The sequence below is a fragment of the Colias croceus genome, chromosome 2 (genome assembly GCF_905220415.1).
Source record: "Colias croceus chromosome 2, ilColCroc2.1".
NCBI classification, from domain to species: domain Eukaryota; kingdom Metazoa; phylum Arthropoda; class Insecta; order Lepidoptera; family Pieridae; genus Colias; species Colias croceus.
In genome coordinates, this window is record NC_059538.1 from 2,861,054 (window position 1) to 2,877,152 (window position 16,099).

General features: G+C 33.8%; 1 protein-coding gene across 1 annotated transcript; it reads right to left on the bottom strand.

Moving 5' to 3' along the window:
• Positions 1-3,290: 3,290 nt before the first annotated feature.
• Positions 3,291-6,385, bottom strand: LOC123699088 (trypsin-4-like). The gene is made up of 5 exons (XM_045645959.1): positions 6,331-6,385; positions 5,051-5,231; positions 4,440-4,686; positions 3,963-4,118; positions 3,291-3,495 (listed from the first exon to the last, which is right to left on the bottom strand). The coding sequence occupies exons 1-5, from the start codon at positions 6,383-6,385 to the stop codon at positions 3,334-3,336; spliced, it is 801 nt and encodes a 266-aa protein (XP_045501915.1). The 3' UTR covers positions 3,291-3,333.
• Between the last annotated feature and the right edge of the window lie 9,714 nt (positions 6,386-16,099).

Consider the following 16,099-nt stretch of genomic DNA (forward strand, 5'->3'; position numbering starts at 1 on the left):
TTTGCGAAGGCATTCGCGATGGCATTCGTGAAGGCATTCGCGAAGGCATTTGCGAAGGCATCTGCGATGGCATGGCACTAGAAAAAAAAAGTGCAAAGTAAAAAGTATCAGTGAGTTGTAGAACGTGTAACACAACAAAAGTGAAATTGGATAAGTTAGTGGGGTAACTAATTGTGGTACTATACTCATTTTTCTTACAGTTCATGTAACATAGAAGCCTCAGCTATTTTCTTTTTTCATGTGTAATTCGTTATTCGAATTATTCTTATTCAAAAAACCTTATACCTTATACCTCACCTACCACACCACGAAATAGATCCAAAAATCTTCAGCCGTTTGGTCGCTGGGAGTATGACACTTGTTAGTTGTTAGTCAGTCAATTTAGAGGTAAATAATACTAATTATAAAGGTCGCATTTTCTGTGTCGCTTGTCGACTTTCGAGAATCGAGTGTGAATTTTCTTACGGATATTAACCTTAGTAGTTAGTAGGTACTTCAATTTTTAGATGTGGTTAGGTATCTACCTACCTTCCAGGTCAAAGCTAGAGTGGGGCAAGCGGCCCACCCTGCCCCACCGTGGCTACGCCCATGAACAAGGCTAAAGAAATAAACACACAAACAATAATTATATTATTAGGTGTATCATATTAAAAATCTTCTACTGAGAACTGTGGATTAAAAATCCTTGGAATTTTAGAGAACACGTTTTTTATGTGTAGATAATATCTCGCAAGGTTAAAGAAAATGTTACACAGTACGAAAAAAATTAATTAACAACTCTATTATATCCGCTCATATGCTTTGTGCAACCACAGTTGCAAAAATGAAATACGCTAAATTGCTTCCGAAAAAAATAAAGGTACTTTGCTAGTGCTCTGGAACGTGCGCCGCGCGTTCGACCCACCGCTATTAAAACTTAATTTATGAGTTCCGCGTGAGGAGTACTTCAAATATATTGATTGTAATCGATTGCTATTGAAATAATACTATACAAATCTGTGTTATTTTAACAATATATGATTACCATATACCTTTAAAAGTTATGAAATCGTCTAAAGTCCACTAACTTTTAAAGTCGTCTTAATTACATATTTATTACAACGGTCACTAAAATATTACTTTATAACAATAAAACACATGTTAGAGAATAATTTGGTAAGTAAACACGAGTAGAAATCAATAAAATACAACAATTACGGCATATCTTAACACTTCCTTCTAAGACACGTAAGATACAAACTAAGATATTCTCAAAATTCTGTTTGAAAGGTTGGTAGTATTGGGTAGAAATAGATGAATCAATTAGTTGTCTTTGGTTTAAATACGTAAAAATTAGACTCTGAGAGTATGAAATAAGGTTAACAATCAATTGAAATAAGAAAGTCGCTTTGCAACCACAGTTGCACGAAACAAGATTTGCGATCGTGTTATTGCAACTGTGGATGCACTGAACAAAGCATGGGGTCATTTTTTTTTCTGAAGAATATGAGCGGATATCATCATCAATACATATAATAAAATTCTAGAAAAGTCGTGTCTGTACAATCAAAATATGTAAAAAAAAAATGAGTAGGTGTTATTATTAAATCGATCCCAAACCCAAAACTGTAGTTAAAAAATTTTTTGTCTGTTTGTCTGTTTGTCGGTTTGTCTGTTTGTCTGTTTGTCTGTATGTTTGAACACGCTAATCTCAGAAACGGCTTATCCGATTTAAATGCGGTTTTCACTAATATATTGTGGTAAGCTTCATTTAACATTTAGTGTTTATTTCATGTTAATCGGTTAATAAATAAAAAAGTTATGACCATTTAAGTAATCACGGCGAACATTTGCTAAGGCATTCTATTGATACACTGTACAATGTACGATAATAATAACACATAAATAAATTTATTACGTCCAGGTTGTCATATCGAAAGTCCCCAAGGGGGGGGGGGGTAAGCTGAGGATGCAGTAGGGGGGGAGGAGTTCAAAGGACCTTTATTTAGATTTTTGCTCAGCCTAAAACCTGCACAAATTGCATTATAGTATATTTAAATTATAAAATTGTAGAAAAGTGATATCTGTACAATGAAAATATGTAAAAAAAAATAGCAGGAGTTATTATTAAATCGTTCCTGAACCCAAAACTGAAGTTATTTTTTTTGTATGTTTGTCTATATGTGTATGCATGCTAATCTCAGAAACGGCTTATCCGATTTAGATGCGGTTTTACTAATATATTATGATAAGCTTCACTTAACATTTAGTTTTTATTTCATGTCAATCGGTTCATAAATAAAAAAGTTATAGTCGTCATACCAAATAATTTTCCATTCAGTTTTAAGCGAGTGCAATTTCCGGTGAGCCTATGTTTTGCGATGACAATCAATAAAGCCCAAGGTCAGACGCTTAAAGTTGTTGGTGTAGATCTTAGTATCAGCTGTTTCTCGCACGGTCAGTTATATGTAGCTCTGTCACGCGTTAGCAATCCTAGGAGCCTGTATGCTTTCGTCCCCGATGGCCATACGTCAAACATCGTTTATAGGGAAGCATTACTGTAGAGTAGATTTTCAGCTACACAAACTGTTTGTAATTCAAAAATGCTGCCCGCAGTCACTGTTCCACGCGGACGAAGTCGCGGGTACAGCTAGTTACTTAATAAAAATAAAATAGTATTTTAAATGAAATTCACCTAGAAACTTCCCAGAAAAGCTGATAATAACGCCGAGATTAATTAACTTCCCTTGATCTTGACTGAATTACACTATATTTTAGCGTCGACGCTGACCCAATATATTGATAAACTAGACCTAAATTTTAACTACCTTTAACAGTAGTTTAAAGGTCCTTTGGGTGTATTTGTGGTATACTTACCCAGATTTATAAATAAACTGGGTATCGTGTTGGCAATGAAATATAGAAATCCTGGTTTTAGTATCTGGCAGAACACTTTTGACTGGGTGAATGGATTATGACAATTTTTTTTTAATTTATTTAAAAGCTGGTGCCTTCCGTGTCGTCATTTAAATATAATATAATCTGAATTTGAAGACAGTTTATTTTAATCTGGCTAATCAGAAGCAGTGCTTTCTTATAGGATATGTCTGTGATGTTTGGGTTTTATTTTCTAATCTGAGGATGGGTAAGCGTAAGACATTCTCGGCTTTAAAACAATAAATAAATGTAAAATACAAAATTATCCACACCCATTTATTCCATTAAGTAATATATTCACAAAATTTAAAAACTTAATTCTACCGATCATGTACCTTCACCGATGCGCTCATAATATTGATATTTTATAAAGCGTAGATAAAATCAAAGAAAATGCAGGAGACAAAATTTGTATAGTTATCGTGATGACTCGTCGTATTCTATGTTATCTAAGATCCAATTGCGGTATGTGTAAACGTTTACATATACTTCTGGGTATCCCAGACCGCAGTAACTCAAACTCCACGACACAATACCAATAACCGTGTTATTAGCCACCAATGGGCCACCAGAATCACCCTGAAAAAAAACAGAACTTATCGAACTGTCTCTTCTTAGACACGCTGGTCTCCTCACGATTTTCCTTCAGAGATTGTAGCAAAGGTCATATGGAAAATACTATGTTATGAATAATCAATTTAATTTTTTGCGCACTTCAATGCTGTCAAGATTACAAAATTTTCATTGAAGTCCGATGTCTGTACCCCTAACCACTGCATACGATAAAAATATACGTACTAAATATTCATTGCTTCTTTACATTCTTTATACTACTTGCTTTCTGATTCTCAACCCATTTTTATTTATTAGCTCTCAAACTGACGAAATGTCGTCAGAGAAAAACCCTACAGGTAATAAACATTTTTGCCAATAGCATAGCAAAGTCACAGCTGATGTGTGAATAAGAAAATAAATCATTGAGTTCTCTTTTTTTACACATGAGTGCATTTATTCATTATGACAAACATTAAGAACATACTACTTACTTGACATGCGCCTGATCCTTCTCCCTTAACAGCACAAACATTCTCATCAGTTATAGGAAATCTGCCTTCAAATTCATCCAATACCTGTATGCACCGCTCCACCGATACTGTTTTGACGTCAAGCACTTGAAGCTTATCAGGTACCCGTCTATAATTCTAAAAATAGATTTATTTAGGTATTTTGATGAGGTGGTCTGAATCTCAATTTTTTTTGTTATCAACATTGTGAACCACGCCATCTTTCCATCGCATGACTCTTGAGTTTCAACAGAAGTGCTAATTCTGTATGAAGTTTCGAATTTTTGAAATGAAACTTCTTTAGGCGCGTTGAGAGTAAAATTTAAAGATCACGTCATGTCAATACCGTCACGTCATGGAGTAAGGCGATTTTGGTAAGTCTTGCCAAAGAAGTTTCACTTCTGACACGTATGCTCGGCACACGCGTCTTTTTTTTATACATTTTTTAATACCACTTACATTAGTATATCCCCATCCTGTCACTACACACTCGGTACCAGGAAGGGGAGGCTCATCTGTCAAGGCTATAGGAGCCACTTTGGAGTCATAGCTAAATTCATTTACTACTTTAAGAAGGGAAATATCATTTTCTACGGTTGGTGCGGTATAATTCTCATGATTTATAATTTTTTCCACTTCGTGCCTAACGCCTCCTGAAGATAATGATGTAGTCCCAACTACTACTGTTATATCTTCAGGCTGATCGCTACAAGAAAATTAAGGTAATATTAGCGAATTGTTTATTATTTCAAGATTTTTTTTTCTGAATTGATTTTGTCATTGTTGACCTTTTTTTTTACTTCTTTTTTAACTCAGTACTTTTGACTAGGTAAACCGATTTGGATGATTTTTTTTTATTTGAAAGCTTAAATGCCTATTATATTTTATTTTTAATGCGGGTCCGATTTACATTTTGTCTAGTTCTGACAATTTGAAGGCGGTTTAGTTTTGGGTTAGAAAAAAAATATTTTACAGGATTTAAGATCTTTGAAGTACCAAATTTACAGGTTTTTGATAGGTGAAAGACATTTTATAAATAAGATATCTCATAATAAGCAAGATTAAAATACTCGATTGAACAATGGGCAGCAGTCAACACCCATTTTGGTCTGATGATGGATCCGCCACAGACGTGGTACTCGCTTTCATAGTTTTTTCTCAAAGAAACCTGATACGGAAATTCTCCTTCTTGTGCATTTCTCCCTCTGATTATTCTAGTATCGGGATCACTGTACATGTCATAGGGTAAACCTGTAAAATATGAAATAAATGACCACCTAGTCAATAAAAGGTGACTAATCGACCCATAATATTGGGAAGATATCTAAAAAGTTGAGAAAATTGACGTTCGTTCGAGTTAAAAAATTGTGAAACAGCTTGCCATCTTCGGTGTTCCATCTGCCTTCAAAAAAAGAGCCTATGCGTCTCTCAAGGGCTAGCAAAAAAATCGCAAGGTTACCTGACGTTACAATTGCTCATGGGCGGCGGTGATCACCATCATCAGTGCACCGCCCGCTCCTTTGCCGGTTGTAGTGTAAAAAAAAATCTATAAAACAACTAGCTTTCCGCCCGCGGCTTCGCCCGCTTTGTGCTTTAAACTGTCCTATCTCTCAAGTTGGATCGAACTGCACATGGTGTGCGAATTTTATTATAATCGGTTAAGTGGTTTAGGAGTCCATTGAGAACAAACATTGTGACACGAGATTTATATATATATAAAGATAGAACTAAACCGTACGAGACATACATAAAAGTTTCAATATCTTCTTATATCTTATAATGCTCAATTGGTGAAGAATGCCCATTGCCCAAGTCCAAATTGAAGAACATGTGATATCTACATACCTTTATTTTTCCAGCGTGGTACATTAAGGTATAAAGCTTAAAAATAAGATGGTGGCTTGTGCTGATGATGGAATATCATTATCAGCACAAACCACTATCTTATCTTCTATCTTCTAATATATAAAAATCAATGCCACTTTTCGTTGTAATTCCATAACTCGAGAACGGCTGAACCGATTTCGATAATTCTTTTTTTATTATATTCCTTGAAGTACGAGGATGGTTCTTATGTAGAGAAAACGTTAATATGTACCACGGGCGAAGCCGGGGCGGACCGCTAGTCTAATATATAAAAATCAATGCCACTTTTCGTTGTAATTCCATAACTCGAGAACGGCTGAACCGATTTCGATAATTCTTTTTTTATTATATTCCTTGAAGTACGAGGATGGTTCTTATGTAGAGAAAACGTGAATATGTACCACGGGCGAAGCCGGGGCGGACCGCTAGTTCTTAATAAAAAGGAATAATTAATTAAAATACAGGAATAAAAGAACAAACTTACCATATGCATACCAGGATAATAGAAGTAAAGACGAAACGTATATTTTATACGTCATTATGTCCTATGAAGCAACCTTTCAAAATATCTAATAATATATTTAAAAAAAATACCCTTTTATACATTATTCTGTACAAATAAGGCTGTTTACACACGAAATATAAAATATAATATAGAATTTTAATTGCTTTTCTTCGTTCCGTGACACATTGAACAGATTGTTTTTAAGCTATTGCATAGCTTCTATCGCGGGCCTTGAGCGCGGGGACCGAATCCAGAAATTCCGTAACGAAAAAACCTCACGCTCCACACTCCGACGGGCGGAGCCTAAGAGCAATAAAGGGCGGAGGTGTGGCTTGAAGGCATAGCATGCAATAGCTTTACCGCGGCAGTCCCCGAGTGTCATACGTCGTTTTTTTTAATAATACGTTAGTGTATCTATATATATAAGACTCAAAGGTGACTGATATAGTGATCTATCAACGCACAGACCAAACCACTGGACGTATCGGGCTGAAATTTGGCATGCAGGTAGATGTTAGGACGTAGGCATCCGCTAAGAAAGGATTTCCCGAAATTCTTGTGGGAACGGGGAAAAACGGGGATGCACGTACAAAGTCGTGGGTGGAAGCTAGTTCATTATAAAGTCATCAGATAATTAAAATCAGAAAGAGTTCTTTATTTAAACCTTACATATTGTTAGGAATAAGGTTATTAGGAATTTCCTACATCATAGATAATCACTGCATAGTGTAAATCAAAGTCACTGTCTTTTCCTCATCATCACCATCATCACCCTTTTTTGACCACTGTTCTGCTCTACTCTGTTATCTTTTTGTCTATTCCTATGCATGCTTAAATCTTTAAAACTATGCAACGGATATTCAAGTGGCTTTTTTAATAGATAAGAGTGCTTCTTGGGGAAGGTTTAAGTATATAATTTGTTAAGATTTCTACAAAGCAGGTGAAGCCACCCGCGAAAACTTACTACTTAAAACTTTCTGATTTGCATAAGAACTAAATTTATTAAAGTTACTTTTGACGACGCGGTTGGCGCAGTGGTAAAGTAACTGCCTACTGAGCCGACGGTCCCGGGTTCGATCCCCGGTCAGGGCAAATATTTGTGTGATGAACTCAATTATTTGTTCTTGGGTCTGGGTGTTATTATCTATATATGTATTTATTAAATATTATATTTATCGTCGCCTAGTACCCACAACACAAGCCTTAATTGAGCTTACTGTGGGACTAGATCGATTTGTGTAATAATGTCCTATAATATTTATTTATTTATTTATTTATTATTTACTATTTGTCAACGTGAAGAAGCCTTATTGAAAAATTAGGAAATCGATTTTAATGTATATTAAAAAATAAAGAAATTAAAGTGATTATGATACAATTGTAATTATCTTTTAATTCATGATGATATGAGTTTTGTATTATATATATTTTAATCTGTTTATTTAAATGAAATGGAAAATAAGAAAGTATTGTAAACTAAATTTCCGCCCGCGGCTTCGCCCGCTTTTTCAAAGAAAAACTCGCATAGTTCCCGTTCCCGTGGGATTTGCGGGATAAAACTTATCCAATTTGTTAATCCAAGTTACACTTTATATGTGTGCTAAATTTCATTGTAATCGGTTCTGTAGTATTTGCGTGAAAGAGTAACAAACACACACACACATCCTCACAAACTTTCGCATTTATAATATTAGTAGGAATATAGGCATTTATAATATTAGTAAGAATAACCTTCATCTTTATGAAGGTAGGTATTTCAATAATACCTACTAAAAACTGAATACGCCCCATATTGTTTTTTGACGATACTATTTACAATTTAGACGATAATATTTAGAAAAAGGATAGAATTCAGTCTGCATTAAAATATACACGTGTGTCTGGGTAATTCAAAGTTTTATCAGTTATTATTCCAATCCCAGAGGAGAGGATTACAACGAATTAAAACTCATTAAATAACTGTTTAAATAAATATTAAAAAAAATTAAAATCGGTTCAGCGATTCTTGAGTTGTAAATGAACTAACACGAATCACTTTTATAATACCTATAGATTTGACACATAAAGCGAAATTTGCTATAAGTAATTGTTGGATTTTTAATATTAAAATATTAGCAAAATTAACACGTTGTGTTTTTTAATATGAGTAAAGAGTAAACAAACAAACAAAAATACTTTATTGTGCACCAGGACATAAAAAATACAAAAGCAAATATACAAACGAAAGAGACACAGTTGAGCACAACAGGCGGTCTTATCGCTAAGACAGCGATCTCTTCCAGACAACCTGGTGGTCAAGGAAAAACAGTGGGAGTAAAAGTTAATGGGCAAGAGGTGCGTTTATAGTTTAAAATACATAAGTAAAATAAACAAAAATACATCTATTCCATATTATATACATACAAATACATACACATACAAACATATACATACATACATACACATAAATATACATACATATACATACATACACATACATATACATATACATACATACAAATAGAAATGAGCTAAATGAGTAACGATAGTACCTTAATATAATATCACAGGGCTGTTGAAAATAAGACAAGAATATCTAACTTGTGATTGGCTTATTTATGAAAATATAAAATACTAGGTTTCCGCCCGCGCAGTCAAAGTAAAACCTGTGGGACTTCCGGGATTGTGTCATTTTCCCGGGATAAAAAGTAGCCTATATCCTTTCTCGGGTATCAAAATATCTCCATACCAAATTTCATGAAAATTGGTTCAGTAGTTTAGGCGTGATTGAGTAACAGACAGAGTTACTTTCGCATTTATAATATTACTAGCTTTCTACCCGCGGCTTCGCCCGGGCAGTCAAAAAAAAACCCGCATAGTTCCCGTTCCCGCGGGATTTCCGGGATAAAACCTATCCTATGTCCCGGGGTAAAAAGTAGCCTATGTCCTTTCTCGGGTATCAAAATATCTCTATAACAAATTTCATGCAAATTGGTTCAGTAGTTAAGGCGTGATTGAGTAACAGACAGACAGACAGAGTTACTTTCGCATTTATAATATTAGTATGGATTTTTAATAAATAGGTAGCACCTAATATTTGTCGAAAAGCTGTGATGTATTCTGCTATATTTTTGCAGTTTTGTCTCAATCTTAACAAATTAAGTATACATAATATCGTCACTGGAAAGGCTAAAGTACTAAAGCGCCAAAATACCTAAAGTGCGTTTTTTATATGGTTGAGTTGGGTTTTTTCTTCTCTATACAATGGTCTAGGTCTTTTAGCAATCTGAGCATTAATTAAGGAGATAATGGCGCTTTAGCAGTGGCATTTTTCGTTTTTGTCGATGCGTCTATTTTACTTACCTAAAGAAAAGAAAATAATTTTTATTGTTATTGTTGGTTAGTTTTTTTTTCTTACTGCCATGTGTCCTTCAAGGTAAGATTAGAAACCTAAAGTGCGTCATTCAGTTAATTGTTGTCGTTAGTATTATTGACTTGCCGCAAATGGTAACGAAAAGGTCGTTTAGTAAATTTGCCTTACGAGAAAATTGATGAACGTAGGACTATTACTACTATTACACAAAAAGATGTCCTGCTATTCGGGACAGAGACAAATCCAAGAAATGAAAGATCAAAAGTAAGGTAAGTTAAATTAGTTGATGTCTTTAAATTCAGTTCTTACGTTTAAGTTACAATGACTAAAACTGTATTATTCTGTATATTAGTTGTATGTGGCATATTAGTTGTTTTTCTTTTCCTAAATATCAATGGATGTTAGTGATTAATATTTATGCTTTACTGTGTCTGAATATGTTTATGGAGATAAGCGCTTTTGGCTCACGTAGTTTTCAGAGCATTTATACTAAAGCGACACTATCTTCGAAAATACAACAGTAATACGCATTATGTTTATTTTAAATGGTAGATAGAATTTTTATAACGATTTTTTGCCTTCAGCATTATTACATCGGAATACAAGAAAAAAAGTTATGCCTGTTTGTACAGAAAAAAAAACTTTAAGTCGCTCTCCTGTAAAATGCACTTTTGGCGCTTTAGTAATTTAGCCTTTCCAGTGACGATATATATTATGTACTATAAGTATGTACTAAAAACTTCTTTAATCTTGAACAACTCTATCTATTTAATTAAAAACAACCGACTTCAAAGATATGGAATCATGTTTCTAAAAAGCCAAAAAGGTACAAGTCTTGTACACGTATTGTGTTACTATTGAACTTTCTTGTCAAGAATTTTCATCACGACAACTTTATTACAGTGCCACAAACTTATCTGACCCGGTGGCAAAAACTGGAACTACGTGCCGCCATTTTGAAATGTCACATTTTCACAGACTTTTCATAGGGAATATTTTGTTTAAATAAAAAGAAAGCGACATCAGTGACACTGTCACCGGGTCAGATAATTTGTGGCACTATAATATAAAAATTACGAAGGTTTAAAAAGGGTCGTAAACACAGGTAGTAAATGTTAGAAAAAATGTCGTGACAACTTTTCGTAAGAATTTTTTCCGTCTAGCCCCCTTTCACAACGCGCGATAAGGCGAACTTCTTTCCAAAATTTAAAAAAGTCCTATTTTGGAATAACGTTGTTCTACAAGGGAAACTAAAACAATTGAGTTTTCACAGTTTTCAGTTCACCTAAGAATTTAATTCATCTTTGTAAATAAATTTCAGGATTGTCTACAGAACTTGGCACACATTTAGATCTCAATTATTTTTACGGCAATTAAGTCGACGATTGAACTAGGCTCCCATTTTTACATTTATGTTTTTGGTGGGATTTGTTTTCACAACATGCTATTTATAACAGTAACAATCTGGTAAAAAGATACATGCAACAATTTTTTTTTAATATACATTTTGTGTGTTAGTTAGTTTTGCCTTTGTTTTGCCTATGTATACCTGTAAATTTTTGATAACTAGTTATAATTATTATCAACTGAAGAGTCGTCTAGTGCGACAAAATGTTGGAAATACAAGTTTTTTCATTATTTATACTGTCTTGGAATTTTAGAACCTCACAAAATATAAACAGTATAGAAAACTAGCCAAGTCAAATTATGAGGTTCAATAGGTCATTAGTTGTTTGTTTTGTGAAAATAATTATATTACTCAAATTAAAAAAGTCATATTTTGGAATAAACGTTGTTCTCTAAGGGAAAATAAAACAATTGAGTTTTCAGTTCACCTAAGAACTTAATACATCTTTGTAAATAAATTTCTGGACATCAGACACAGAACTTGGCACACATTTAGATCTCATTTCTTTTTTTTGGAAAATTAAGTCAACGATTGAACTCGGTTCCAATTTTTACATTTATGTTTTTGGTGGGATATCATTACTTTTTGTACAGAAAATTACTCTGCAAATTTGATTTACTTTATGAATATAATACTTTTTAAATACGATTTTTTTTTCTTGCGGTTTCTCTGTATGGTTTGTTTAGTATTATTTTCCATATTTTCTTGTATGTTATGAATGTCAGTGCGCATTGCCCTGTCATTATCTCTAATTTTTTAAACTCGTTTTCTGTTTAAAAAATGACATGATTTTCTAAACATCCAGCGTGAATTTGTACACACACTATTACCAAGATGCAAAGATCGTTGAAGAAGAATCGTCGCCTTACTCCATGACGTGACGGTATTGCCATGGCGCGATCTTGAAATTTTACTCTAAACGCACCTAAAGATGTTTCACTTATATTAATATTAATATTACGCAAATTAAATCATGTCTACCTTTGACGAAGTGAAATTAAAACTAAACTAAACACTCATAAAATATAAAGAATAAATAAATGTGAATAAGTATGTAAAATTATATATTATTTTTTAACTGTATGAGCAATATTTTTATTACAATTTTCTTTTATTTTACGTTTAATATGTAACAGTTTTGAATAAAGAAATCATCTAATCGAAGTAATCTGCCCTAGCGATACTAACGCGAGTGAGTGTGATGTCAGAGGCGCATCGAATCCACAGATGTTTCGTGCTAAAATATGTAAACTTCAATAATCTATATCTCAGTCATTTATTGATGGATTTCAAATTTTTTTTCTGCCACTGATAAGTTTTGATCTATATTTTAACACTATTATGGTGAATATAATATTTTCTATTTTTATAAACTTTTCCATTTTTCCATACAAACAAAATTAATGTCATTGAAAAAAAAATTAAATACAGATAAATTCAGTATTTTCTGATTTTTTCCTTTGTAGACACACTATTACCTAGTTGATTACAAAATTTGAACTTTCTGGGTCATCTGGAAGTGGGTTAGGTTTTGTATATATCTATAAGTCTTAAAAATTGCGATTTTTGGATATTAATATCTATGCAACTGTTTAATCTGTATTTATAAAATTTAAGGTTCTTGTTTATCTTGGGGTCCTCTTGATATGTACCAAATTTGGTTTGTTTAAGTTAAATAGTTTTCGAGTTATAAGGGGGTGAATAGTGGCTCCAAATGGTTCGTGTAAATATACACACGGCTGCTGCTCGCCAGTTCTCTTCGCTTGAACTCGGCTTGACACGCTGCCGCGTGTCTAGATAGAAATGCAGTCTTAGAAAATATTAATAGCATAGGTATTCACAAATATTATTACCATTTTTTTTAAATGTTTAATGCCTGATATGTACCACTGCTCTACCCTCCTGGTTGCGGCATGATTAGTTATAAGATTGTTATCATGAATCATGTTATTAGATTGGTAAGAATTTTTGGGTACAGAAATATAATTTTTGGAACAAAGCACTATGTTCATTTTAATAACCAACCTCTTAAATAGCAAACAATTATTCAAAGCAGCTTCCCATAGTCAAATTTATATGCCTGAATGAAATCGCGTTTTAAACCTAGCCTAATTGTGAATTAGCATAAATAAAGAAATTAAACTAAGGAAATTAAACTTTTGATAAGAAATTTGTAATTATCTTGATGGTGATTTAAATAATTTTCAAGCTATTCAATTTAATAAATTGAAAAACACGTTCAATGTAACTACATATTATATAATATGCATTATGCATTGTAAATATGATGCTTTTCACAAGATAAAACAGGGTTATACCTTTTTGGTCGCGGAAGAATTCGAACCAATACCCGCGGGCCAACACAGTGGGGTTTACAGGTTCCCCGGGTCGTGGGCATCTATGCAAGAGCTCCCCACTTAAAAAAGGGTTATACCCAGGGCTCGGAAACCGGTTTAAATTCTTAACCGGTTTCGGTCATTGACCCCAAACCGAAATTGATTTAGGTTAAAGGTTGCACTTTACCGGTTTTTACCGGTTTATGCGAAATACCGGTTTTTCATTAATATTGGTTTTGGTGGTGAAAATTAACCGGTTAAAACCAAGTTACATAAGGATCCTCGGCCCCCGCTACCCTCGCTCGACGGGCCTGGACGTTGCGAAGTCATTTAGTTACAAAATTCTTAATCGCACTCAAGTTCGCAATTTTAGTTTATATTTGAAATTTGAATTTGATAACTAGATTTCCGCCCGCCGCTTCGCCCGCGTTTGCAAAGGAAAACCCGCATAGTTCCCGTTCCCGTGGGATTTCCGGGATAAAAACTATCCTATGTGTTAATCCAAGTTAGGGGCCATCCATAAAGTACGTCACACTAATTTCATGAGATTTTGAGCACCCCCCCGTCCTTGTCACAGGTGGTCACATTTCTAAGACCCCCCCCTCCCTAGTGTGACGTCACATGTTTTGCAATTTAACATCGAAAAATTATTAAATTAAAACAGCAGTTCCGAAATTAGTTTTATTTCCATTTAAATTAAGTACTTTTTATGAAATCAACATAATATGAAATATTTGAAACAATAACTGTCAATAATTGTAACTAACAATAATTGTCATATATAAATTGTCAACAAAACAATTTAAACCGTATTGCCCTAAAGATAGAGTTGGACATATTTTTTAGTTTAATTTATATTTCAAATTACGCGATTAGTACCTCTAGATTTTTAAATGTGATGTCACGAAACTTAGGACCCCTCCCACCCCTTGTCACACCGTGTCACACTTTGTCGACCCCCTCCCCCCCTCTTTACGTGTGACGTACTTTATGGATGGCCCCTTACCTTCTATATGTGTGCTAAACATCCATACATCCATACATCTATACTTACAAACTATATTTTAGAATAGAATATATTAGATATATTAGATACTAGCTTCCGCCCGCGACTCCGTCCGCGCGGAAAAATTAAGATTTATTTTTTTCTACGTATTTTTCCGGGATAAAAAGTATCCTATTTTATGCCCAGGATAATAAGGTATAATTGTACCAAGTTTCATCGAAATCGAACCGTTAGTTTTCACGTGATGCCTGAACATACAGACAGACAAAAATTTTTTTAATCACATATTTGGGTTTGGTATCGATCCAGTAACACCCCCTGGTATTTATTTTTTCAATATTTTCAATGTACAGAATTGACCCTTCTACAGATTTATTATATGTATAGATATTAGATTCACTATATCTTGTGGCAAGCGTTAAAAAATGAGGCAAAAATAATAAAGGAATTAACCGGTTAATTTGGGTGTCAAAACCGTTTGTGCAGAAGTAACCGGTAACCTTAATCATTTGGGTTACTTATAAACAGTTCACTTGTTTAACCGGTAAATGAAGGAACGATATATTTACCGGTATATAATCTAAATTAACCGCTCTTTTCAAACCGGTTCCGAGCCCTGGACTTATACCTATTTGTACCCGACTATTCTTAAAACGAACAAAAACCCGAAGTTGCCATGTCGCATGGTATTTCAATGTTTTTACATCGATATAATTTCGTCTACTTGAGTTTTAAGGCAATTGACTTAATTATCTCGCGTTTGATAGGGAATTTTTGTTTTTTTTCCCACTTTAGAATCTAGAGTGGTATCTCTCCCACGAAACATTAAAGTAGGTATAAAAAACTTCATCCCATCATGACCTAACCCTTTGCATTATTGTTCAGTCTTCGATGTCATGTTTAGTCATAGAGTGAGGTGAGACAAAAAAGATAAATCATATATTTTTTTAATACACTTGGCGGTCTTAGGTTTAAAAACCATTTCGTCCATTATTATTTTTTTTTAATTTTTCTGCACATGTAGATAACATCACCACTGCACGAACGGTATAGGAAAACATCGTGACTGAGGTGACGTGACACCGACATGTCGAAGAATCTAAATACGACATGTGACATCTGCCAATCCGCACTGGGCCAGAGAGGTGAATTACTGCCTGATCCCTTAAGGGCGGCCCGTATCTCGGAAATGGGAACGGGCTGATGATGTCTGCCTGTCTGTATGAGTATGATAGATTTTTTTTATTGCAAAATAATATTCCATCAGGAAGACTAACAAGAATGAACCAACGAGGAAGTCCAGTAAAATAAAAAACACTTAAGTTAATCATGTTAAGGTAATTGATGTATAAATAAATTAAAATATTAATTCACATTACATTTATTTCTTTTATGCAAACATTTTTTGTTGAACAAAATTTGGTCTTAGGTCGGAAAAAATTTTCAGTACAATTTTTACAATTCAATAATTATTTCTTTAATATTTAAATCGATCGGCTATGAGTTTATTGTGTCGAATTTTGCTTTAAACTTGAAAATAAGACCAATTTTAAGAACCAATACCGGTGCGTTACGGGATTGTACATTAATTTTTTACGTGTAAGATATTTAATACTTGGAAAGATGATTATGTTTATTTTCATTTA